The sequence below is a fragment of the Aythya marila genome, assembly GCF_965140915.1.
Source record: "Aythya marila genome assembly, chromosome: 11".
NCBI lineage: Eukaryota > Metazoa > Chordata > Aves > Anseriformes > Anatidae > Aythya > Aythya marila.
The window spans coordinates 19,439,893-19,465,329 of NC_139052.1; the positions used below are offsets into that span (position 1 = coordinate 19,439,893).

At 40.8% G+C, this 25,437-nt stretch overlaps 1 protein-coding gene across 3 annotated transcripts in view; it reads right to left on the reverse strand.

The window, feature by feature from the left end:
* The window catches only part of MEGF11 (multiple EGF like domains 11), a 199,476-nt gene that overhangs the window by 35,197 nt on the left and 138,842 nt on the right, over positions 1 to 25,437 (reverse strand). For all 3 annotated transcript variants that reach the window (XM_082769562.1, XM_082769563.1, XM_082769561.1), the window contains 4 exons: positions 18,317 to 18,437; positions 16,603 to 16,766; positions 16,096 to 16,198; positions 2,645 to 2,791 (listed from right to left, as the gene is read on the reverse strand). In XM_082769562.1, the coding sequence (XP_082625688.1) occupies positions 2,645 to 2,791; positions 16,096 to 16,198; positions 16,603 to 16,766; positions 18,317 to 18,437 (535 nt within the window). The remainder of the gene's footprint in view (positions 1 to 2,644; positions 2,792 to 16,095; positions 16,199 to 16,602; positions 16,767 to 18,316; positions 18,438 to 25,437) is intronic.

Below are 25,437 nucleotides of genomic sequence, written 5' to 3' on the forward strand. Positions count from 1 at the left end.
CCATCACAGGTTTGCAGAAGGTTTCTCATTGCTGAGAGCTTTAGAATTCTCTCTCTGTCTTAATACCAAACCAATAAATTTTCTGCTTTCTAAAGTCACATAGTGGCATGAACAGAAGAAATTATGAAGCCAGTTGGACTATCCCATCTCTAATAAAGTGTGATCTCTGAGTAAAACTGTTCAAACATTCACGCCATCCTCCATCATGTAAGTGCTTGGCTATTCTGTAACACAGATGAGCTCTCACAGCACCCTCTCGCTCTCAAGACACTAATTCGAGTCTCTCTAGCCCTCTCCAGCTAAACTTTCACAAAACATGTGAATTTAAGACATTTGATGCCTCATATCCCACTGGCAGATATGGTTAATACCCGATAACATCTTCCAAAGCTTTTAAGATAGGCAGGAAGAGAAGCATTCACACACATAGACAACAGAAATTCAGAATACCATTTCCTTAGCAAATTAAGCTAAGAAATCAAAGAAGGAACATCAGGAAACTCTATGTTTTTCTTCTAAGCAACTATGTCAAAAGCTGATTTCTAAGCACATTAGGTGCAATACCTGTGTTCAATTAGGACCTTCAGTTTATACATGCCATTGCAGGAGCAGCATCTGTCAGTGATGAACAGAATCTAAAAATGGTAATTATGGCAACAGCATACAAGATCACCTAATTTGCATCAGTAATCACACTGGATAGCTTAGAAAACTTGCCATGAGCTGGGTGCTTAATTTTGTTTAAAACTTGGATTGAAATTATTATAGAAGTTGTCCATAAGGTATGTCCATAAGGGCCAAGATTAGGGCCCAGTATCTCTTATAAACATGTATTGTAGCTTCTAAGCATACGTAGAATGAAAAAAAAATCCACTGTCCAAACATTCAGTGCTACAGATAAGCAAAAAAAAAAATGTGAAATTGCAGTAACAGTAAAAATGCCTTTATATGTTTTTGGTTTTACTCCTGTGATTCTCTATTACCCAGTTCTGCCTCAGTGGTTACTATATCATGTCTGCTCTATTTTTTCACTGAATGACAATTTTTCTCTGGGTCGGTATGTTCACAGTGGGTGTCAGGTTTTTACACTACTGCAGATTTCCAGCTGGAACTTGGCTGACAGGTTAGTTGATGATGCACTTGCTATAAAACAACCTGGATCATTCCTGGAGACGTTTTTGCAGGTCTAAGAGCAGTAAACCATCCTGGTGTCTCATGTAATCCTGATTACACAGACAGAACAAGCTGGAGGGGTGTCATCTTCAGTACTGCCCTTTATGGGCTGAGTTCTGCTTCTAAATCAGTTTCCAAGAGGGAAACGGGAATGATTCTGAGAGTAAAATTAGCAATCTAAAGCTACCTTCGCCTACGGAGATGTCCTCTTCACGAGGTACTCTTGAGTCTAAATCCAGCAGACAAGGTGGGAACAAGCTGAATTCCCTGGCTGTATCTTCACAGATGGGCATTTCAGCAATGCAGAGAGCAGAAGCATCCAGAGAACCCTCTGCTGTCACCCCAGAGGGAAGGAGAATTTCTCTTCATTAAGTTCTTAGCAAATGTCCTCTGGGAACAGCCTGATTACTGGAGTTGCAAGCTGGGGACATGGTTTGCCTCTTGTAGACTACATGCCATGAGCTGATAAAACTAAGCTGTTTTTTTCATCTCAGAAAGGCCAGAAACTATTAACTTCTGGAGGTTTTGTACTCTTAGGGTTTCAAATTTGTAAAACAATTTCTTCCCCAATTCCCAGAAGCTCTGAGCACCACATTTCAGCCTTGGAGAGAGGTTTTACCGCTATACAGATATGCTGAAGCACCTGGAAATTGGGGTTTATAATGGAAATGCTTATAGGCCATTAACTACAGCAGTGCTAGAGGTCAGCCTAATAATGGCTTTAAATAAAAACTGTCAGCTACAAATTATTTTTAGAGATGAGTGTGTGCTAGTGTCAAGTGTAACTGGTGAAATCAGTAGGGATATATGAACTGGGCATGGAGAATGTCTTACAGGAAGAACAAGGGCTGCTGCAAAAAAGAAAGACAAATCCATTTCTTGTTTGCATAGGAAGAAGGTTGCATTGGTTTGGATCAGTGAATAAGGGTCCCTCAGGGGCAAATGCAGCTTCCCAGATAAAGCAAATGAGAGGATTTTTATCTCCTTGACACATTTTAATATGTAGCAGCAGAGCATCAGACGGGAGCTATTTCAGGCTGCTGTGTTTCTTTTTCTGGCATATAAGAAAACATTGCCTTGTTATTTTGATAGCCAACACTCATCTCCTTGTCATCATGTGATGGGCCAGAGCTGACTCTACTTAGCAGGTATCCTACAGTTTACTGTGACACAACTGTAAACCAGATCTTGCACAAATCTTGCGAAGTTTGGTGTGCAAAATTGTTGCTCCTTCTTTGAGGTCACCTGTGACCTTTAAGTACTGTGGAAGGCCAGAAGAAACAGAAGGCAACACTCTGAACAGCAGAGCCTTCACTTCTTGGTCAAGAAGAATTTTTTTGGCTTTTACCCTGAGCAAGTCATGAGCTAAAGCAGCTCAGAAACCTGTGGCTCTGTATCTTCAGTGCCACAAAAACAGTGTTTCTATCTGCTTTGCATCCTCCAACACATCTACATGTATGGAAAATCTTACTTCTCTGGCACAAAGGTCCTCTGTATCCGGGTGCACAGTCACAGGTACCATCCTCTGGGGAGCAGGATCCCCCGTTCTCACAGTTACAGGAGATGGAGCAGTTTGGTCCCCAGCGGCCCTGGCTGCAGATATTGTCACAGTGGATGCCTAGAGAACAGAAGGGTGCACATTAGGTTTCACACAGCTTACTCTGCTCATAGATCAAAGAAATGTATGGGTGGATTGACACCTCACAGTACATCACAGAGCAAACAAGGGAATCTGAAAAAGAAATAGCTATTCTTTTATCTGCTTATTAAAGTGAAAATTAAGAAAATGCTAAAGAAGTGAATTCTGTAGGTGTCAGTGGGCTCCTGTGCAGTCCTTAGCACCATTTCATGAAGCTCTGCATGTCATCCAAGAGATGAAGGTCAGGAATTGCTTTAAAGTCGCAAAGGATCTCAAATAACTGGCCTGGAAATATGCAGTTGATTGAAATCTGATTACTTAGCTGTTGTGAACTGGAAGACTGGGAAAAAAAAAATCAGGGCTCTGAAAAAAAAAAAGTCTAGTACTTGGATTCTTGAACTTGTACAAATTCAGCTCTACGTTGTGCCTTGCTCACTTCCTCGCTTACGGCACAGGGCTTTGGGTTATTGTGCACATGCTCCACATCCACCCAGAGCTCTGAGTTCTGTGTTAATGAACCGAATTCTGATCTAGCAAGCGGCCATATGTGACCATAGGCTGATCATCTGCATGTTAAACAGAGACTGAGACCTGCCAATCCAGCTCCCAGGGATTCCCAGGGTTGTTGTTTGGTATTTATTATTATGAAAGGCAAAGCTTGGAAACACGGGAAGAAACACACAGCCAGAAAGCTTAATGTGAGGCTTCTGGCATTGTGTCAACTGGTTTTGTTTTAACTGGTGACTTTTAAAAACAACCCCGTGCCATGGCTTGTCACATATAAAGGCAAGCTGAGGATTTGATCCTGCACACCACTACTTCTTCAAGAGATTCTAACTCCACTGGGATAAGGCAGCACCAATATCTGCAATTAGCAGAGCTATTTGCATGATCAAGGGCTCCTTGGATTGAAAAAGGTTTGCAGGATCACGAGCTAAGAGAGACATTAAGCACTGCCAGCTGCAGGGAGTGGCATTAGCGGGAGTACACTGAGATGCTGATAACAACAGAAAAAAAGAATCACAGGCTGGCTGGAAAATTTTCCTAACAACATTACCACACAGGGCGCCTTACAACTGCTCCACCAAGATTTGATGGCATACGCTTGCCCTAGCTAGACTTGCAACATGGAGATGTTCTTTATCATCCATGCACATGTCCCCACTGCATAATGGGATAAATGCAGACAAGGGCTCGAAGAGCCCCAGCCAGAGGCTGGATTAGCGCATCGCCAAGGAGAAATACAATCCCAAGTAATTTCCTACACCTCTGATAACTTCATCTGGACGCTACAGGTAATGGACTGTATTTCTGAAGCTGTGATCTGTACGGTCACCAAACTTTGAGGATTATTAAATCAGCTAGAAGTCATTATAAACACACTTACAGTGCAGTTTCAAGTTGGTTTTATAAATCTCTGAAGCTAATACAGTAAGAAATACTGCAGAGCTAAAATTTCCCTTTTCTGAAGATTAATCACACAATTATGATGTCCCTTCCTAGAAAATCTTAACCAAGCCTGGCAAAAGTACAGTTTGAAATGGGATTTTTAGTGATACACGTTCATAGCTTTATTTATAAAGAGGCCTGGTCTGTACTGTAAAACTTAATAAAAAACACATTAAAATACAGTAAAAACATAATACAAGCTCAATCGCTTAATATTTAAATACGTCTGAACTAATGGGGGCAAAAAGAGACAAAGGATATCTGTAGAAGTAAAATCAAGAAAAACAGCAATTTCACTACAGCCCTCCCTACTCCCCTTTGAAATCAAATCTATCCTTGGATTGCTCTAACAGTCAACACTTTGCCTGCACACCTATGCAATAAATCTACTGTACTCTGTAATTAAAAAGTAATATAATAAATGGTAAATAAATAAATGCATTTCATTTATGCATATGTATATGATCATTTATAGTTTTTCAAGTCTCACCAGAAGCTCCCAGAAATTAAATTCTGACACAAATGCAGAAAAATGTGTATCTTTTCCTCCTGCCTGCAGAATTGAAAATACAGTTCTTATTGTGAATGGGCTATTTATAAATGGAGACAATTAAACAGCATTATTTCTTGTCTCTTTCAGCAAAGTTTGGGGAAGAATGACATTGACTTCCTTCTCTTGAAAGGTAGCTGAATTAGAATGCCACGGCTGTTCTTTGCAGCAGCAAAGTCCTTCCTTTCGTAATGAATAATGAGGGATGTCTTCCCGCTCCTAACGAAGGCAATGAGTCATTGTGAAGCCGATTGTTGTAACGAAATGTAAAGGGGGAAAACGGAAACCTTCTAGAAGACACTGATACCTGCTACAGCACTTATTTATTTATTATTTTTCAGAAGACAACTGAGAAGGTGCCGCAGTCAATTTTTATTACTTTCTATTACTCCAGTTCTCATGGAAGACTTCATTTTTTGGAGGCTTCTTCTCACATTGAATTGCAAATGTAAATGAGAAGTTAAAATTGCATCTGGACATGCACGTCTTATGGAATTGTGCTAAAAAAAAAGCACCTTAATTTTACAATTCCCTAACTTGACAGCATATGAAGGGGGAGTCCATCCCTCCCAGCTACTTTACAATCGGAGTCAGTGAAGCAGAAAGCCTCCTTAATGTAAAACTTTAACCTTTGCTTAGGAACTTGCTGATGAACATTTCTGATAAGCAATTAGTTTTCAATTTCCAGAAATATAAAAAAAAAAAAGCTGAAGTTGACACATCTCAGTATCATCTCATGTTATAACTATGGATTCCTAACTCATGAACAAATTCTTTGTTTGACAAGCATGATGTAGAAATTAGAAAGACAACTACCAAAAGAATAAGTCCTTGAAGCTGCAGGAAGCAGTTCTATACATAAACTCTATTGCCTAGATACCAAGAAATCATCTTACTGCCTGAGGCTGTAGTTCACAATTGCAGATACTAGCATGAAATTACACTTCCAAGACCTCCTTAAACAATGTTCTGGGAGTGAAATGTAAGTGAAATTCACATAACTTACAAAAATTATAGTTATCCACTGTACATGGGCAGAGGACATCATGCAGTAAGCCAGAGCCGAGGTAAGAGCGGAATCTGCTATGGCTTTTAATCCAGCCTGTGAAACAGGAACCCCAAAATCTCCATGTCCCAGGGTGGGTTTGGGGTTTTGCAAACACTGGCTGCTCCCAAGCAGGATTTCCTCTGCCATCCTTTTTTACTGTTCTGTACCCAGAATTCACTCCCACCTCCATACCTTCTTCGTTTGCATGCACAATGGACAGGGAAAACTACGAAGTGCCTGAATTGCTGTTGTGTGTGCTGTGAAAAACATGACCTTTACCCACCAGAGCAATCACGACTGCACTCTTTTACAGAACAATTATGTAGAGAGCTATTCCAAGCTGCTTCCCCTTATGGGCTCATTCAGGATAGTTTACTAGCAAGAGGTAAAGCAGATGCTCTCTGGGACATCAGGATTATTTTGCAGATCTTAGGTGCAGACCTTCCAGGGGAGAAGCAGGCGGGTTGAGCAGTGATCTTCCAACGCAAAGTGGCTGGAGGTGTGTGTGTCCCGTGACTTGACATGATAAAAATTTGTGCCTGGCTTACATGGAACAGTACAAATGTTCACCAGAAGAAGTGTGGTTCTTTGTATTCAAATACACAACCAGGACTGTGAAAGCTTCACCTAGCCTCCACACAGCCAGCATGCAGAGGAGCAAGAAAAAGAAAAAGGAAAAAAAAAGCTGACAGCTATACAGCGAGGATATAAGGCATCTGTAGACGAGCTGCTTCACATACTGCTTCCATTAATAATCTTAAATAGCTTCAATGAAAGTTTGTCAAAGTAATGCAGATTTAGTGCTGTCTGTAACTATATCACACTGAAGGACTTTGGAGGGTGAAATTCCGGAAAGCCAGATACAAGCAGAATTCCCTTTCTTCTCTCTCCAGTTTATTTGTGCAATTGCACGCAGGCTTGGGGATTATGTCTCCAGCTCTTAATAAAGTCTGCCATTGTTTGTCTGCTTTGTCTCTAGATAGTTGGAAACTAATACTCTAAACACAATAGAAGAGCAAAAATGGAAGGAACAAATGAGAACTTGCGGCCTATTTTTGACCAGTGCTATCCCTTGACAGTAGCCTCTGCAGCAGGGCCTTCGTGCTGCCCAGCATCTAATTATTTTCCAGGGATGCGGGAATTTGATAAATTATAGGATGTTGGTCCCATCCCCCCCACGTACTTTAATTTTGTATCTACTAGTGTACAACTGTAATTATTTCTCTGAATAAGAACTTCAGCTTTTTTTTTTTTTCTTCAATAATCACAATCTAAAGACAGATGCAACATCAATTAGCAATGACAGGAATGATTTCAGCAGACATTTGAATCCAACACAAACATTGTGCTCTCCTCCACCTGTCTTTCAACATGACACGAAGTCATAATAAACTCTTATCTCTGGCATTTGAATAGCTCTGGAAAAAATGCTTTTTATGCACAAACAGGCATCGGATTTAGGCAGGCAATGCTGTGGAAGCCTCAAGTTTGGTGAGTCACGCTTGGCATTGATCTGGAATGCCTGGTAGCTTTTGTCTCTGGCACCACTAACTCTTAACGGAGGTTTGACTGCCTGTTGACACAGCACACAGCGGCACAACCAAAACAGCAGCAACACAGCTTCAACAGCAGAAAGTAGCCTCACGATTATAGCTGCGATTGTAATGGCAAGGCCATTTCAGAGAGGCAGTCGCTGAAAGCAGGGCAGTAAGCACTTGATCGTACTGGAAGAGGTCTGGGAATGCATCCCTGAATGGGATCTCAAGAGCTGACTGCTCCTTCACGCAACGCAGACCCTCCTCTCTCCATCGTGCAGGTCAGTGCCACCTGCAGAGACCCCTTTGGTGGCTGTGCCACCTCTTGCACACGAGCCCTGTGGGATCCCAGGCACACGGCTGTCATTCCAGAGCCAGAATCCACTGAGGTCCCCTGCAAGTCTCACCTTGGCCTCCTAATTTGTGCCTTTATTTCTGATGCTGATTTCTATATTCATGTGTTCACCTTTTGTTTAACCTCATTCTATTCTCTTTCCCCAGTACTCTTATTGCTGTTACGTTTATGTTTCATCTATAAATTCCATTTAAATCAGCTTTGTATTTGAGATTAGATCAGCATGCTTTCATAAGTGAATCCTTTGCTGCTTCAGTCTATAAAAAGTAAAGGAAAATTCAATAAGGACGTAAGAAATAAATGTCTGATTAGCTTTGGATCAGCTGTTCAGAAGGTGTTATGATAGCGTATGTACAAGAGTTCATAAAGAATCCTTGATGCTCTTCTATCATTTTTTTGCGTTGTGATATATATTCCTACCTGAGGCAAACCCCACAGCATGATTCATGACAACTCAGCTTTAAGGATGCTGAAGAACTAGAAAATCTGTTTGGGGACGGTAGCAGATAGAAGAAAACATAAAGGGATCTCCCATAAAATTAAATGGAAACATTAAGAATTGATGGCTGCTCATCCAGTCTGCAAACAAGCTATTTTTGTTTTTATATAGTGAAACTATTCAACAGAGATAACAGCAGCAACATCATCTATGAACTTTTGTGGTGTTCTTAAAATGCTTTTCTAACTGTAAATTTTTTATTTTTATTTTTTTTCAGATTGAAGCTGTGGAGCCCTTATTTACCTTGCTAAGCATTGTTCACTGGTGAGCTTCAGTGGGGCAACTCCTGTGTGCAACAGCCCATCAGTCTAAATGAAAGCTCGACAATCTGGTCCTAAATAATGAAGAATAAGCCCTTCCCTGCAGTCAGTGAAATATTCTAAATTGTCTCTTTTCTCATCATTGCATAGGCGATTTATGCACCCATTAATGTAAGTGTTTTTCTGAAAGTAATATACTTACAGCCTAATGCACCTCTGTGGAGCACTAATCCTACCCCTATTTTTAATTATCTAGAGAAAACTCCAGATATGAATCATCCAACTCTGGGAATTTATGCAATAAAAGCTTTTGAGGCAAGAGACCTACCTCGCAAGAAATTGAGTAAGTCAAAATGTTTGCTAAAATTAAGGATCATCTGGTTCCCTTTGCTACAGGATACTCCCCAGGGTGCACTACTGCAAGAAGAAAAGTTGCTGCTAACAAAGGGTAGATCCTGGAGGAAACGGTACCAACAGGAGTCAGGCCCTACTCAGTCTTCCTTCATCTTTAGGATGCTTTCTTCCTACTAATTCTCAAACTCTAGACATGATTTCAGGCCAGGAAGGAACAGGAACCTGGGCAAGACCCAAGCAGACCATCAGCAGGTAAAAAGGAGAGAGGAATCTGTAAGTGGGAAAAAAATTATTGTTTTCCTGACTTTTAAATGTTCCAGCCCCTGAGCCACGAGGTAAGGATGCAGCTTAGCAAGAGATGTTGTACAACAGAACATGTGCAAGACTTTGGTGTTTAATAACACTGAGTGAAATTCAACCTTTTCTGCTTTGTGAAGAAGGGGAAGGAAGATATTTACAACATTTGTCACTGAGAACACTTTTCACCAGTAACATATATATACAACATTTCAACTCGCTGGCTGTTTATTGAATTATCTTTCCCTTTTCTTCCTTCACACACTGCATGGTAGCATTCAGTATTTAGTCTGCTGAAATGTTCACAAATAATTTTTTCACTGCTTCTCGCCCACATTTATTTATAGGTGAACGTATTGTACACACAGCCAAGCTTATATATAGAATGCCTCCATACTAACATGGCAAATAGTCGAATATCTCTAGCATCAAATTTCATTTTTCAGAACCCATTAAATTAGCATAATCCAGGATGCCATCCAAGCTATATCTTTTCATACAATTTTAAAAGCTGTCCTTTAATAAGTGAAAATAAAACCAAAAATAAATACGAAGATAAGTGAACTCATATCTCTTCTGTATTTATAAGACAAATACTGCAATCATTTGCATGCATGCTTATGTTTAGCAGAAGGCTTACTGCAGATTCTAATTATAGTCTAAGGGTCTGATCCAACTCCCACTGAATGAGTGGCAAAAATCCAATGGATTTCATGAAAGGTGAAATATATACTAAAACTGGCACAGGACAAACACAGCTAAACCCCCCCTTAGATGAGAATCTGGAGCCTCCTAGATATCTGCCAAGGAAAGCACAGACATGATTAATGTCAGGACATCAATGATGTCTTTGATATAACTTCATAATTCATATTTTTGAAAATTAGCCCTATATCAGCAGGAACCATACTTAAAGATTCCTGTCAAAGAGAGAATTTTTAAGCACAGCCTGACATAAAAATCTTATCAACTCACTTGAAATTAAGTCAATGAAAAATTAAAGCTAATTTCTAATAAGCTTATGTTACATTCATAGGCTAAAGGACACTTGTCAAACCCATGGAGTAAGTATACCTTTTCATATGGATAAGATTTTCCCTTTTGAAAGGCAGAGGCCAGAAGAGAGACTAAAATGCATCATTTTAGACTGACTCTTAACATTTCTAGTTTTTCTGTCTGCTTAAAGCTAATGTAAGGATACAGGATAATCACAGAAATAAATTATTAATTTAAAAATCTGGGATAAGACTGCCAGAAGTGATAAGTGCAAAATATGGTTTAGATAATGGGATTAGACATCTAGAAAATGCATGTTTAATAGGAACTTACTATAGCTCCATTTTGGTATTTTAGGCTTAGTATTACAACTCCAGAGAGCATGAAACAGTCCGTTTAAAAAACAAAGCCAACCCACAGCATTGTGAGCTCCGACATCCCATGGACCTGGTCAACCATAAACCTGCAGGTACATAAAAATAAGTCCTAGATTTTTTCTACTTTTAAAGACGTGAAGAAAAGTCAGCTGCCAATTATAGGAGTATACACTGGAGTAGATCTATTAAAGACAATAGACTTATTTTGGCTTAAGACTAGTACAGCTGTGAAGAGGATCTGGCTCTAAAATTGTAAACTAAATACTGCTGCAACCGAGGAAAGTCATATTAAAAAAAATAATAAAAAATACATACATTTTATGGAAAGCTAAATGGAAAGTTATTTTTTTTTCTTGAAAAATCACCTTCTTGCAAAGAACTCAGGAAGAGTGAAGTTAAAAATACCTTAGAGCTCACCGTCAAAGTGGTCAGTGTTTCTTTAAAATTCAAAAAGGCCTTCCCTTGAGTAAAAGGCTTATCAGTTTTCCTGAATTAATGTGTCCACGGGAGGGAAGAAACATGCTTCTGTGTTTGAGTGACAGTGCAGATGTCACTCGCAGCCTGCAAATTCTCTCAAATGTGAAGTCTCATTCCTCAAAGCTCACCTTATCTGTGACCAGCCTACATTTCCTGACCCCATTAACTCGCTTATACAATTGCACGTGGAAGTCCCTACAACCTGAGACTACCACAACTACTGTACAGTATTTCTGGACATGATAAGAGACAATTAGGGTTTGTGTTGCTGGCAACGTATGGAAGTTCCAGAGGTTGTAAAGGACAGTGAAATAGATATTTTGACTTTGTGTATGTTGCGGCAAAGAGGGAGGCTGCTCTCATGAGACATGAACGAAGTCTGAAGGTGAAAAGTACCAACACAGTGACAAAATGGTTCTTCCTCTACCACCACATACAATTTTCATACTTGTAGTTGCCATTCTGATTAACTAAGAAGGATTTAACTTATGAAGGGTTCTTTTATAATCATCTATGGGATGCATACGCCTTTACTTTCCATCTTACCTCTACAATATTGTCTTATTTTCCTCATGCATCTGGGGATGTTGAAACCTACTGAATAAACTTTGGCTTTGGATGTTCAGAAAAGCTACTGAGTTTAGCAGTTCAGTGCGATAATTGAGATAGCATCACAACGACAGCGTTCTATAGAAAGCAGACAGCGATACAAAAAACAAAAGATACAACCAAGACTCCGATAAGACAGCATTTCAGATTAAAGGAATTCAGATAAACAGGATTTTAACTGACCTTAACATTTACAGGAATGGAATATATCCCCCTGTAGACCACTTTCTGTTTAATCCCACTATAATATCTAAAAGGTTAACAAAATACACACTGCCACAATTAACTTGAAGCACATTGACTCGTTACAGGGAGGAAATGGGCTTGCTGGGAGTATCAGCCAGGCCTGTGGCTTCTCTTCCTGTAATCTTTTTGCAGGTGGGATGTCTGACTGTGAAAACGAACGGACATGGGTCTTAGAGTCAGGATGAGCAGCGGCTGCCTCTGGCTTCCCAGAGAGTCCTGCAAACTTGGCCCAAGTCAGGCACAAAGCGAGCACCTCCAGAAGGTAGAAGACAGAGCAGCAGCTACGAATAATTCAGCTATGGGGGGCTGTACTGAGTGAACCAACTAAAGGCTATAGAGTAGTATTGGTTCTGGCATCTGTAAGGATGCCATTTCTGGTAAGAAACACGCAGTCAGCAGCCACCTCGAGGAATGAGCGCTGGGCTGCTGGGGTTTGCAGCGTGGCTTGCAAAACCCAGCTGGCTTAGCTGCAGCAGTGCTTCCAGAGCAAGGCTACCCAAGTAGATAGCCCTCTTCTGTCCAATTTCAGGTCATTTATTAAGTGAGAGGAACCTGACTGAAATTTGAGTCTATGAGCATCCAGGGAAGGAGTTTCACTTGGGCAAGATGAGGCTCAAGCCTGCTTCCCCAGGACCTGTTTTCTTCCAAAGGACTTCCAGGAAACGCTCCACCATGCAGCTTTTCTGCACTTGCATTCTCTCCGAGGATACAGTGTGAGCGAGATCCCTAATTAAGCAAATGCAATTAGCACCGAAGCACTCCATTTTCAAGCATTTTCATTTTAACCTCAATGTACACAAAATAGCACCTCTCTCGCAAATGACTGGTAGCTGTAAGGTATCTGTGCGCACACGTACACGCAGACATACACAGCTGCAAGCACAAAAGCGATATGTATCTAAAATGCATAGCAGATCCGGGGTGGAGAGACCCTTGTTAATCTTTAGAAAGCAATCAGTCTAATCAGACAAGGCTTGATCCTGCTGGCGGCTACACTTTTCCTTTTTAACCTGGCAGTAGACATGAAGACATCTTTTAATTTCAAGGATACTATTTATATGTTAAGCACGTGCAAGCTCAAGAACTCCATTCAGTACAAGGCTAGGACCTTATTTCTATCTGCAACTGACATTTTCTTCATATGGATTCAAAGCCAGCTTCACATCGTGTCAGCAGGTCAGATCTGATTTCGGCCCACATGTGAACAAGTCTCACTGTACTTGTACCATGTGAGAGCCTTTTGCCAATGTGGCTTTGGTCTTTTAAGTAAAAAGGTTACAGTTTTCCTGCTATCTACAAAGCTGTTGGTGACACAATGTGCCTGTGTACCTGGTTGGGTAATTTTCAGCTATAACATCAGGGTGCAATCATCTTCAGATTTGATCTGTCTCAGGGTCTAACTTCTGCCTTTGCCTGCACATGTGCAATTCCCCACTGAACTTAACGGAAACCGTATATGCATGTCTAAGCAGCTTGTTGCCAGTGTGCTTATTCATGCATACAGCTGGTCTGTACAGCTTTGTAATCTCCTGGCTGATACGTGGGATTCTCTTCATCATCTTCCCCTCTGCCAAGTTTGCTCCACTCCAGAAAATTACCTTTTCTCAGCTGGTACACATGGAAAGGTGGGAGAGCATCGCCCTGAATAAAAGACTCTTGATGGGTGGCAGTCACAACATAATAAAAGGATGGTAGACTGCTATTAACTTATATTGTATGCTACTCTTTCCGTACCTTTTTTCTTCTTTTCCCAGTCTTCCTCCATGCTCCTGCCGTCTATCAGTTTCTGAAGGTTTATATCAGTAACATCTTGAAAACTACTTTAAAGAAAATGGGCTCAATCTTCCCCTTGATCTCTACACAGAACACTGACATCAAGGCGGGGAGTCCCACATGTGGGATGAACATACAGAATATGCTGTTTCAGATGAAGTTTTGTGGCTGTTAGGATCAGAAAACCTCGTGAATTCTCTGTCTGGTGTGAGTGGGTAGGAAAACCTTCAGATGTTCCACGATCCTGAACTTTTCTGATCTTTTTCAGGCCATGCCTAATTAGTACCAAACTCAGAAAGCACAAATTTAAGCCTGAATTATTTATCACATCATATTTATAAAATGCACTGCAATACACATCATGGCCCAGTTCACAACAACTAGAGATAAGATTAATCTTCTACCGATGCCATACTCCTTAATATGAAAATATAATTATCTAGCTGAAGAGTTTCTTAAATTACATACTTTCAAACTAGTATGAGCAGAATTTATCCTTGTGTCTGGTGCTAAGCCAAGTGGAAAAAACATTGAGAGCAGAATTGACAAAACACATGTTGGCTCTGTCTGTCTATCAGCATTTCCAGTGCACACCTTACATGGTCCTGTCAACATCTCAACTCAAGCCTGGTCTCAAATACTAATATAATATTTTTCTCCCAGAAATGTGATCCTGAAGAAAGGAGTTCCAGAACTGCAGAGACATATTGAAGAACAAAGACCTTAATTTGCACCAAGTGTCCTGCAAGTTACCGTACATTTACCTTACCCAATACAGAAATTAAAAAGAGGGAGATATCACTGAAATTATTCTTACTTTTAGTTGGAGTAATTTATATCTGCACTTGATGTACATTTACAGACGTGCACGTGCTTGTGAAAGTACAGAGTATTTGTTCCAAATGACTTTGAGAAAATGCTATGCCTTCAGTCTGTAAAGTGTAAAGTCTGTAAAGCACTTTCATCTGAAATGCTACATACAAAAAGATGTGTAATAAGCCTTTAGAGTAAATATATATATATTAATTTACTGTACTTTTAAAAACCATTTTGTCCCTTGAAAAAAACTCACAATGACTACAGGAAAACCTATCAACTGTTCTTCTGATGGGCATCAATAATGCACAGTGGAGTTTTAAAGCTTGATGGATGGATATATTGATGGTAAAGAGACTCAAAGAGTGATGAATGCAGTCCAGTGAGTGAAGAACACAAGCCAGAGTGGGTAGTAGTGAGCTTATGAAATGGATTCTCATGCGGGAAAAAAACACTTTTCAGGGATGCATGCCCAATACCTTTGTAAAATAACTCTGGTGTAAGTAATGTTTGTATAAATTCTTATTTTTGCATTTTATTTAATTCTAAAATGATGTTTTCCATAAAGTATAAGATATAATTTCACTGCTTTTGCTTCATGCTTCTAAGAGCTGGGCTGCAGTGGTGATGTTCTCTCCATTAGAAATACAAGGCATGTATTATTTTAAGGCATAAATGAAGGGTTAAGGTAACAGTATCCCCAATGTCAGCTGCCTGATCAGCGTGCCTTTCTACGTACATCTTTCAACTTGTACTAGTTTGAAAAACAATTACATTTTCCAAATGAATTGCTGTTAATACCAATACATTTTGATTGTCAGTGCTGCTGGTGTCTCTGCAGATATAGGCAAGAATATAAGCTAATTTCCCTCCAGGGCCTCTACAGAGAGCTGAGGGAGATTAACCAGTATTTTAGGCAGCTAAGTGTGAAATACTGGTTGGGTCAATAACTTGTCCTCCACTGCTGCTATGTTAGCTGTCAAAAGCTGGCAAAAAGACATATCAGTATGGAGTCAAGTGCAGGTCTGATCGTACTGAGATCTCCAGCCCAGACTTTCAGACTTCACTGAATATTTCTCTTGGCATCTGTGTAATCATGAGAGCTCTTTGTCAAACCAGCACTAATCTGCTCTCCATAACCATCCTTCCGTGGGATAAGAAGCATGGGAAAATGGAAGAACATAAAGACAGCAGTTTGTAACAAACCTGGTTTTGTATGATGGAGCAGCTGTAATGACTCTCAGCATCCAGAAGACATGTACCTGCATCCCCACGTATGATGGCCAGAGGATTCACTGTGGCACAGCTGCACCCCCATGGAAAGGGCCATTCAAGGAGAAAAATGCTGCAGGATTACCAGATGATCTGCATCCCTCCTGAGGATTCTTTTTACAGAAGGCTAACATCTGGCTGCAGGTTTAGAGCTATCTTCAACTAATTTGAATACAAATTTAATGAATGCCAATTTTTGTCACCAGCATGAGTGATTTAAATGTGGGCAAGTTCAGCTGATCTTGTCTCAATCTATTATCTAAAAGTTTGCAGTCAGAAATCCGGTACTATAACTGATGTAATAGCAAAAGACAAACAAACAAACAAATAAACAAATCCCAAGTTTTACATAGTTAATTCCTAATTTTACCTGTCCAGCCAGCAAGACAGCAGCAGTAACCGGTGACAGGATCGCACCCATCTGCATGGCTACAATCACAACGTTCGCTGCAATTAAGACCATATGTTCCATCCTTCCAAAAATATAAACAAAAAAGTCTCTCAGTAATCAGTTTTTTGTCCAAAAATGTGCAATATCATCTATCACGTCCCTCCTAATGCTGAGTCGCATTTTTAAAATTAACATACAGAGGAGATAGAAATAACTCAGTGCCTAACATTTCTATATAGAACCAAATGAGGGATCACTTTAAAATATGATGCTCAAGAAAATGCAGATAGCATTGCAATAGCTCTGATTAAATATAGTGCAAAACAGAAAATATCTACTTGATTGCTAGAAACCCGATCTGTTATTTATACATGATTTCCTGCAGGTATCCATGGACAAAATGAGATACTGACCTACTGTATGTTTCGAAGAGCTATGCTGGCTATGCTTTAAAAGGGGATGCAAGACCATCCCAGTCATACTTACGGGACAGGGCTGGTCACAGTACTCCCCTTGCCATCCAGGTGAGCAGAGACAAAAGCCATCAGCTGGCCTGCAGGCAGCTCCATTTGTGCAATAGCATGTCTGGTTACAGTTAAGACCCCAGCTTCCACTCGAACATGGAATAGAGCAATCCATTCCTTGCCACCCTGAAGAAAGTTATAAAAGAAACAGCATTTGGGATGTTTTCACAGAAAAAAAAATAATGCTGGATTACAGCTATCTGCTGTAATATTTACCTCAGGAGAGTTAAAACATCCTGCATCGTGCATGTTTTCTAGACAGGTCTAATGGTCTGCCCTTTTCTTGCACAGCACAGCATGAATGGCAGCGTGCAAACTGCAGCTCTTCGATTCTAGAACCAGTTTCCTCCTGATCTTGGTGTAAATAAAGACACTGATCTCAGGGTCAAAGATTGGCCCTTTAATTATGAACTATTAGCTTCCTCTGCCAGCATCTATATGTGGAGAAGGGTGGTGTAGGTGTCACTGTGTTGGCTGTTTGCCACATTAAGGTGCCTGATTCCTCTCTGGGAACTGCTCAGGCAGCAAGAGAATCTGCTGAAGACCTGCTGAATATAAGACACTTGCTATTTGATGCTGCCTGTTTCTTACCTCATATTTTTTGAGAAGGATCTTTAATATAAAGAAGCTATTACACACACAGAAAAAAGACCAAGGCCATCATTTCTAACCATTAAGGCTCAAATCTTAACTACCAGCCACACAATGGCTTTCATTACAATGCAGCTGCATGTAATGGAGTTGAGCAGTAACTCACCGTTTATACACCCTCATTAAACGGGGTTCTACAGTGATTCATTAATTCATGTTTGAAATGCCAGATTTTATTGTTATTTGCCTCACTTCTGTTTTAGGGCTTATTAATGCCATATAGAGATAACTCATGTTGGTATTCTGGGGGAAGGCACCACTACACAGGGAAGATAAGAAACATCATGTTATGGAGTGCACAAGATTTCTCAAGTGATTACTGGGTACGTGAGTTATGTTCACTACCAAGCACATACGGGAATTCTGGACATATATGAAGGACAAAAATAGGTGAGTCATGTAGAGAATCTCCAGAGCAGGCAAGACTTGTTTTCCAGACAAGGGACAGCCACATCCTCCAGCCCCATGTTGACTCAGGAGACAGAGGACACCTGCACATGGCTGAGTTGTCACGGTGTAAGTTGTCACCAGAGGATGACAACAAGACAGGCTCACCCCACTGACAACACAATGGGCTAAAGGAAGGCTGAGCAGGAGGCTGCCTCTGCTCCTTTGCCCAGCTGTGTTACTCCAGGCATGGGAGGGAGAAATGGCGCTGTTGAGTCCTGGAGAAATGGGGCATTAGAGGGATAGAAAAAAGAACAAGAAAAAAAAACACAACACACCCCAAAAGCCCAGTTTGGGGTTTGTTTCATATTTCTTTTAGAATGGAGCTGTGGCTCTGCAAGCACACTTCGTTCCATGGCCTATTCTTGCGGCACAGTGGTTAAGTCTGGCCCCTGTTCAGGGCAGAGACAAAACATACAGTCAAGCCCCTGTTGAGTTTTGATACTTGGGCGGACCATTGAATTACCAACAGGCACAAATAGATAGTGGAGTTACTGACTGCACAGCTGTGCCACGTTAAAAGGGGAGAAGCCTTGATGCCAAATTGTAGACGACTGTTAAATCTGAATTTTGTTTACCTTCTTTGCAAATGCATAGACCGTCCACGGGGGAACATGCGCCATCATTTTTGCAATTACAAACTGATGAGCAATTGGTACCATAGGTTCCTTCCATGCAGGTAATGGTGCAGTCATCTCCCTGCAAACCAAAAAAAAAGACAGAGTCAGCTAAAGAAATCTGAATTGCAGGAAATTCCCATCTCTGCACAGGGAGGCTTTCTCCTTCAAAACAGTGAGCAGAGTGTTATGAGTTGATTGCTGAGTCTTCAGCTCTCGAGCAGTCACTGCTGCTTCCCGTGATTATGATGCAATTAGTGCTTTGATTGACTTGGAGGGAAGGGACAAGTTTCTGGCGTTCATTCAGCAGGAGGTGTGTAAGTTACAAAAACAAACCTCCTAGAACAGATGTTAGATCATTAAGCAAAACATCACTTACAAAACACTAATCACAAAATATACAGTCTGAAACTGTGCAAAGATTGCTCTGCATTTCTTGGAAAATATATTCTAAGAACACGGTTGTTAAAAAGCTAAAGGATATCCTGTGTGCTCATCTTCCACATGCTGGCAGAGAGGCAAACTGCATGACAGGTGCATTAGACCTTCTTGATGCATAGCTGGTACCTGCATTTGTTTTCAGTTAATTTGCATGAGATGGTGACTTTGGGAAGAATGCTGAACAAGGAGTGATGTGTACGACAGAGACAGGAGGCACAAAGAGCAAAACACAGAAACAGACAGTCTTTGTCCTATTTCCTGACGCTGTCCTTTAGGTGTTGGGAAAGCTAGGAAGAGGAGGGTAAATACTTATATATTACAGAAATATACAATACTTCAACAGTAAGTGTTGGTACACTGTATGCACCGATTAGCTTGTGTGGCTGTAAGACACTTTTCCTTACTAATGTTGTTCATCTGATGCAATAAGGGAGATAAAAGATAAAATGTGAACACGATCCCTTTAAGCCTATACAGTAAGTCCCACAGTCTAGTCGACATATGTTAGCACATACACGGTATTTTTACTCCGTTTTCTTCTATGTGTAGTCTTGACTTTCACATCACAAATTAGCTCCTAAATTTACTTCTTCAGTGAGTCAAACTGTAATAATTTAATCCTATGTCAGAGAAAGCTATCCTACTCCAAAGTTAAATAGTAACTACATTGCACAGTGTGACCTATATCATAGCTCAAGGGAAAAGATATTGGTCAAAATGTATTTTTGCAGGTGAGACACTTCACTGTGTGATAGGAGCATCCATTTATCAGGAGATAAATGCACAAAATGTCAGCTTCCCTATGCCATGGCGAGTACCTCCAGGAGCCTGTATATCACAGTATCAGACACTGAGACAGTAAAAGGAAATATGACCAGATTTTGAGCACCATAAACCCCCATATGCCTGTTGTTCTGCCGAGCACCAGTAGGACTCCTCCTATTTTATAGTAAAAACTTTGGTTTAGGGGGGAGAAATGGTTAAGATAGGTACCACTCAGAAGTAAATCCTACAAGCCCCTGACTTTTGAGTGAAAGCAGTGTTTGCAAAAGATGCTATCTTTGACCTTGGTGGAGTAAAACAAGTTCCTCTGAAAAGGCCTGGCTGTAAAAGGTGCTGTCTTGACAGCCAGCAAATCCAAGCACGCTGCCCCTCATTACCCTGCCAGCATGCCTACAGAATGAGCTACAGGAACCCACAGCTGAGCGGGATGGCAGAGGGGCATTCAGTCTCCACGCCTAATCAATCGTCTGCCTTTCTCCTGTGTGTGACAATTAGACAGCCAATTAGTGCCACCTAGAAAGCTGTATCTTGTGTGAACGAAACTCCCAACTCATTTCAAGTACTGCGCAGGAGTGCTGGTACTGCTGTAATTTCTATGACAACTGACCTTACCTGGATTTGAACTGGTGATCTAGAAGTAAAGGAAAATTCCTTTGAAAAGGAAAGAAGAACAGAGTGATGTGGAGCTAACATATTCCCTTGGGAAGCTGATGAACTAAGACAGCATCTGGGCCACGGGCAGAAGGAGAACCAGGATTTCCAGCTCTTCAGCTGGCTCCGTGACTGCGAGTTGGCTCGCGTGATGCAAGGTTTGCCCTGGCCGTGTGATGACAAGCTGGTGCAGATTCACTCCTTTTCTCTACACCCACTCTGCACAGAGGGCAGTCAGACAGGCAGAATAATTTGGGTACGTCAAAGAAAAGGTGCCATATACAAGCTAAGCATCAGGATGTGTCTTCCTCACTCAAAACTCCTTTGAGTTTTGGCATTTACTGCAATAGACTCTGTTTTGTGGACTCCCAGGTTAGTCATTCTGGCTGTACACCTTACGTGCCCTTACCTTGCAACAAACCTTACCGGAGAAACTAACTGGCTTAATGAGATTTCTGTCTCTGGGTTTGACAAGCGAGACCTTCAGAACTCTCAGAGTGACAACTGCCAAATATCCTTAACTTCTTAATTACATAAGAGGAAAATGCACTTGAACTATAGCACTGGCTCTAAGATTTTATTAATTATAAATGCACACCCCGTTATTAACATTTTGAACTTGATTGGGGAGAGTGACCTATGAAATTAAATGCATTCAGGTACTGTTAAAGATATGTAAATTCCACCTCCCTCTCACCACCTGCCCAAGTGAATAATGCTGCAGTGTATGTCTATCCAGTTGTTAATGAGTTATACATTCTATTAAACCGATTTTAAATGTTGTGCATTGAATCTTCAATCTTGCAATATGGTACTTTTTATTTCTATCCTATTTAGTAAAATTAATCAACAGCTGTGCTTCTTATGTTGATTATTCTTTTTTTTTCTATTAAGATCAGGAGGTTAATGAGAATAGTGAAATGTCTGGATGTGGTATACATGATAGGAAGGAGTAGCTAATTCAATCAAACATATAACCCTGAAAATGTTAAAGCTATATTAAGAAATCTAGCTATAAATAACTTGGTATTTTACATCTCTATTTTCCATGTCAGAGTGATCCATATGGACACCACAGACTTTCAGAAGTGTTTCATTTCTTTCAACATTTTCCCTTAGAGTGCCCATTTTATCAAAACATATCCCTGACGTCTACTCCCTGTATTACCTCCTGATTTCAGGGGTCAAGTCTGACTCTAAACCTAATCTGTGGAAAAAACTCTCTTCACTAGGTGTTGGATCAGGGCCAGTTGCAGTAAATGTCCAGCTCCTCGCATAAAGCAGCATGTTCCTGCCCTCTTCTGTGCATTTCTGGGCCCAAATCCATAAGATGGCATCTCCGTACAACCAAAGACAGGGTTTCCCATGTCTCAGCACAGCTGCTTAGAAGCTAAAAGGAGTGAGTCCTTTCTTGTTTGAAATTTGCATCTGATAGGATTACCCCAACATTACAAAGATCGAGGTGGGCTTCTGTGGTCCCTGGGACCCTAAAATTCACCTTGAAATCAAAATGAATGGTGCCAATAATGTGGCTACCACCACCTATATGACCTTTCATAGCTTTAATTACTTCAGAAATATTAACAAATTGGTGCTGAAACTAAATGACAGACCCTTCTAGCATCAGGAGAGGTTTCGGCACACGATTCCTGTTATTGTTAATTCTCCCCTATGTACTGAGGGTGAGGCCCAAGGAACCAAACGCCATTAATAACTCAGGCTGCCAGCTCGCATCCATCAGCATCAAATATTAATAGACTCATGAGGGCCAGAGCATACGTCTTGCCGGATGGCAGTCAATAATACGTCTTGTTTCTGTTCAGGCAGAGGTGAAGATTTTCTTCCTCAAAAATTATTATTGTACAATATTAGTAGAGCTTAAAGACACACTGCTGCCTTAGGTGTTAACTGTGTTAACAAGCTCTGGCCACTTCACAAAGTGTTTTCCCTGGATTAATGTTGCCCTAGCAGTAAGTATTAGATTGCTTGTTTCTGTTAAAAATACATTCCTGCTGTAAACAAGGGTCAACTTCCTTTAAAATCCTCTTTCTGCATTCAATAAAAAGACTTTTATTTACTCCTATACGTTTTGGATCAGGCCTTTAAATCACTGAAATACATTTTAAAAGGAAAAAAAATGCGATCCCAGACTGTAAGAGGAGTTAATAACCCAGCAGCGGTCACCAACACCCAGCAAAGTCTGCAGCTATGCCTGGCCTCTCTGAAAGTTTGACTATTTAAGGACATTCAATTAAGAATTTCAGAAGTAACTACAACCTACAGGAATATATTTGCCTTGGAGTGCTAAAGGCTGGTTCCACTGAAGTCAGTGGCAAAACAGAAAATCAATTTTTCAAGGCCTCTGCAATGCAGAAGACTAACAGGAGCGTTATTGAAGTTGGCATCAAGTTTGCATGATAAAGACCTCGGTGACGGGCTGGTTCCAGTGTTCTGGAGGTTGAACCTGCTGAGGTGCCGCACGTCCCCTGTTCCTGCGCAGATTGCTGGGGGGACTGACTGCAGTGAAAGGCAACGTGTTTGAGCCTCTGGTCATCTGTAATGGGACTCCAACTGCCCTTAGATATTTAACGTGGTATCTGATTTCCCCTCTCTCCCCCTCTTCACCTTTCTTTGTGCCCGGTGAAGTGGAGGTGCAGCACCTGCCAGCAGCAGCAGGGCAAGCTGAGTGCTCACGGTGCAGGCGTGAAATGGGAAGAAGGGCATGGTGCAGGGCCATTTGCATGTAGCGATAAGCAGATCAGAAAGAAAAAGTCCAAGTGCTGTTTGTAGCTAACGTCTGCATGTCCAGATAAGGTGATTGGTATGGACTTAGTACGTAAAAGTACATATTTATGTGTACACACTGAATGTGGCACACCAGTGTGCCGGTACACGGTGTCTGGGCACTGATGCAGATCACAGACACAGTTCTGTATATTTACTTATTTAATTGTAAAATTTACAATTAACCCAAAGTGGTTCTCCACAAACATTCCCTCAAGGTAAACATATGGTATCCAGCAGCACAAACTGGCAGAACAAACTAATTTCCCTAATGGTGTTCCGGTGGAAATTAACGTGCTCTTCATAAGCGTATTAGCAGCAGTAGGAAACTTTGTACTTTTTCTGGTCATCTCCTCTACCCTCAACTCAAGCAATTTATTCATGACCTTATGATACAGCATCTTTAGTTTCCCAGACATAATGATGTCCTCTGGCTGAATTCCTTTCCCCTCTGGGTGTTACTAATTACTCCCTGCAGATGCTATTATTGGTGCTAATGATATAATGCAGAAAAAAGTTTGGGGACGGATCTTGTGCCCTGTACAAGCCAGGCTTTCAGTCTGCAGGTAATCAGTGTTACTAAGAACTGACAAATGTTCCTTTACCCATTTTGTAACATGGTATGATGTAGCTGTGCTAGAGTCTGATACACATCTAAAATGGCACAATGAAACCACTGATGACCTTATTCAGTCTCCTTTTCCCTCCGCCCTTTGTATGGAAGAAGATGGAGTGAGGTAGAAAGGACAAGAAAGAGCTTTCTTATGTTTAAAAAGTGACATTTTATGTCACTTCTTAAGTCACAAGCTCATGACTCACCCAAAGACACAACCCTTCACAGTCCTGAATGCTGTATCACATAACCTTTCAAAGTATTATAAATGCTTTATCCAATATTATTTAATAAATAAATGAAATGCATTTTTGATCTTGTTATAAAATACACAGAGAGCTTACATGTGCACATGCACAAATCCACCAGCTCTGAATAGAAAGTGCTGGTTTCATTTTGCTGGCTGTAGCCAAAGCCTTTGTTGGGCTGCTCAGGTTGAGAGGGGAGCACAAGGTCCCACAAAGGCAGTCGTGGCACAAAGCTGCTGTGATGGAGCAGGACTCTGTACGAATAAAGGCAGCAAATTCTAGCTTCGTGAAGTGGTGGTTGTTTTTTTTTTTTTTTTTTTTGCCTCCATGAAATGAAGTGAAAACAAATACAAATAAAACTTTCATTAAAAAAAATTGATTTTTCATACTAAACAGCAAGGTTGAGTTGGATTTCTGTCAGTGAGCACTACAACCCCCCTCACCACAAGGGAATAGTTTTCTGGTTTGCACTAAAAATATGCCCAATATCAGTCAGTTATCTACAATTAAAATAATCCATTCTTACTGTTCAAGCCATCTAAATATGGGCATTAAAAAAAAGAAAGAGACTTCAATAAGAGAGCAGGCAAGACCCCCCGCACTGTAAATCAGTGTAGCACTGTTGCTGGCCAAAAAATCTAGACTAACTTTACAACACTTGAATATCTGCCTGGTTTAGTATTTAGACCTTAACTGCAGAGCACTTTAATGGCAGCGAGGCAATGAATACAGCCTCATATAATTAAATGTGTTCACAAGGAAAGTAGTATGGAGAGTAAAAAAGATGATCATCAACCTCTGAACAAGATTTTTTTTTATACAGTCAGCACTTTTCACCTAATAAAATATCACAAAACACATTTATCCATGAGGGACCTCTCCAAAAATAGGAGATTGGATTTAGACTGGGTAAAACAACTCCTACATCTTTTCCTCGGGACATTTCTCCTGGTGAGACAGTGCATCATACCTGAGAGGACAGACTCCCCCAGGCAGCCTGTAATGGAGTACAAGCAACAAAGCCACACACAGTTCAAAAAACACAGTGGAGGCCAATGTTCAGCTAAATCAGATGGGTGTGCAGAGCTTGGCCAGCCCCAGCAGCTGGCTGCGTAAGGGCAGGATACTAAAACAAGCTCCTAATTCTGTTCACAGCTGAGCTGGGGAGATTGTTTATGGAACAGATATTTCAGGTGGAAATGAAAACATCTTTAATACTTGGGTTTAGATTTAGTTACTGGGAAGATGTATTATCGAGGCAGGTCAATCATGTCTGTATCAGGAGGGTTACTGATACACATCATGGGGCCCGATGGATTACCAAGTTCCTTTTTTGTAAAGCAATTTAAATCTGGAATAGGTCCACTTTAGGTTTACTCAGGTGAGGCATGGAGCAAACTCTCAGAATATTTTAAATTTAACTCTGGGGAAGTTATATAGGATCACAGAATCATTGAATGGTTTGGGTTGGCAACCCCCTGCCATGGGCAGGGATGCCACCCACTTTGATCGAGTTGCTCAAAGCCGCAGCCAGCCTGGCCTTAAAGACTTCCAGGGATGGG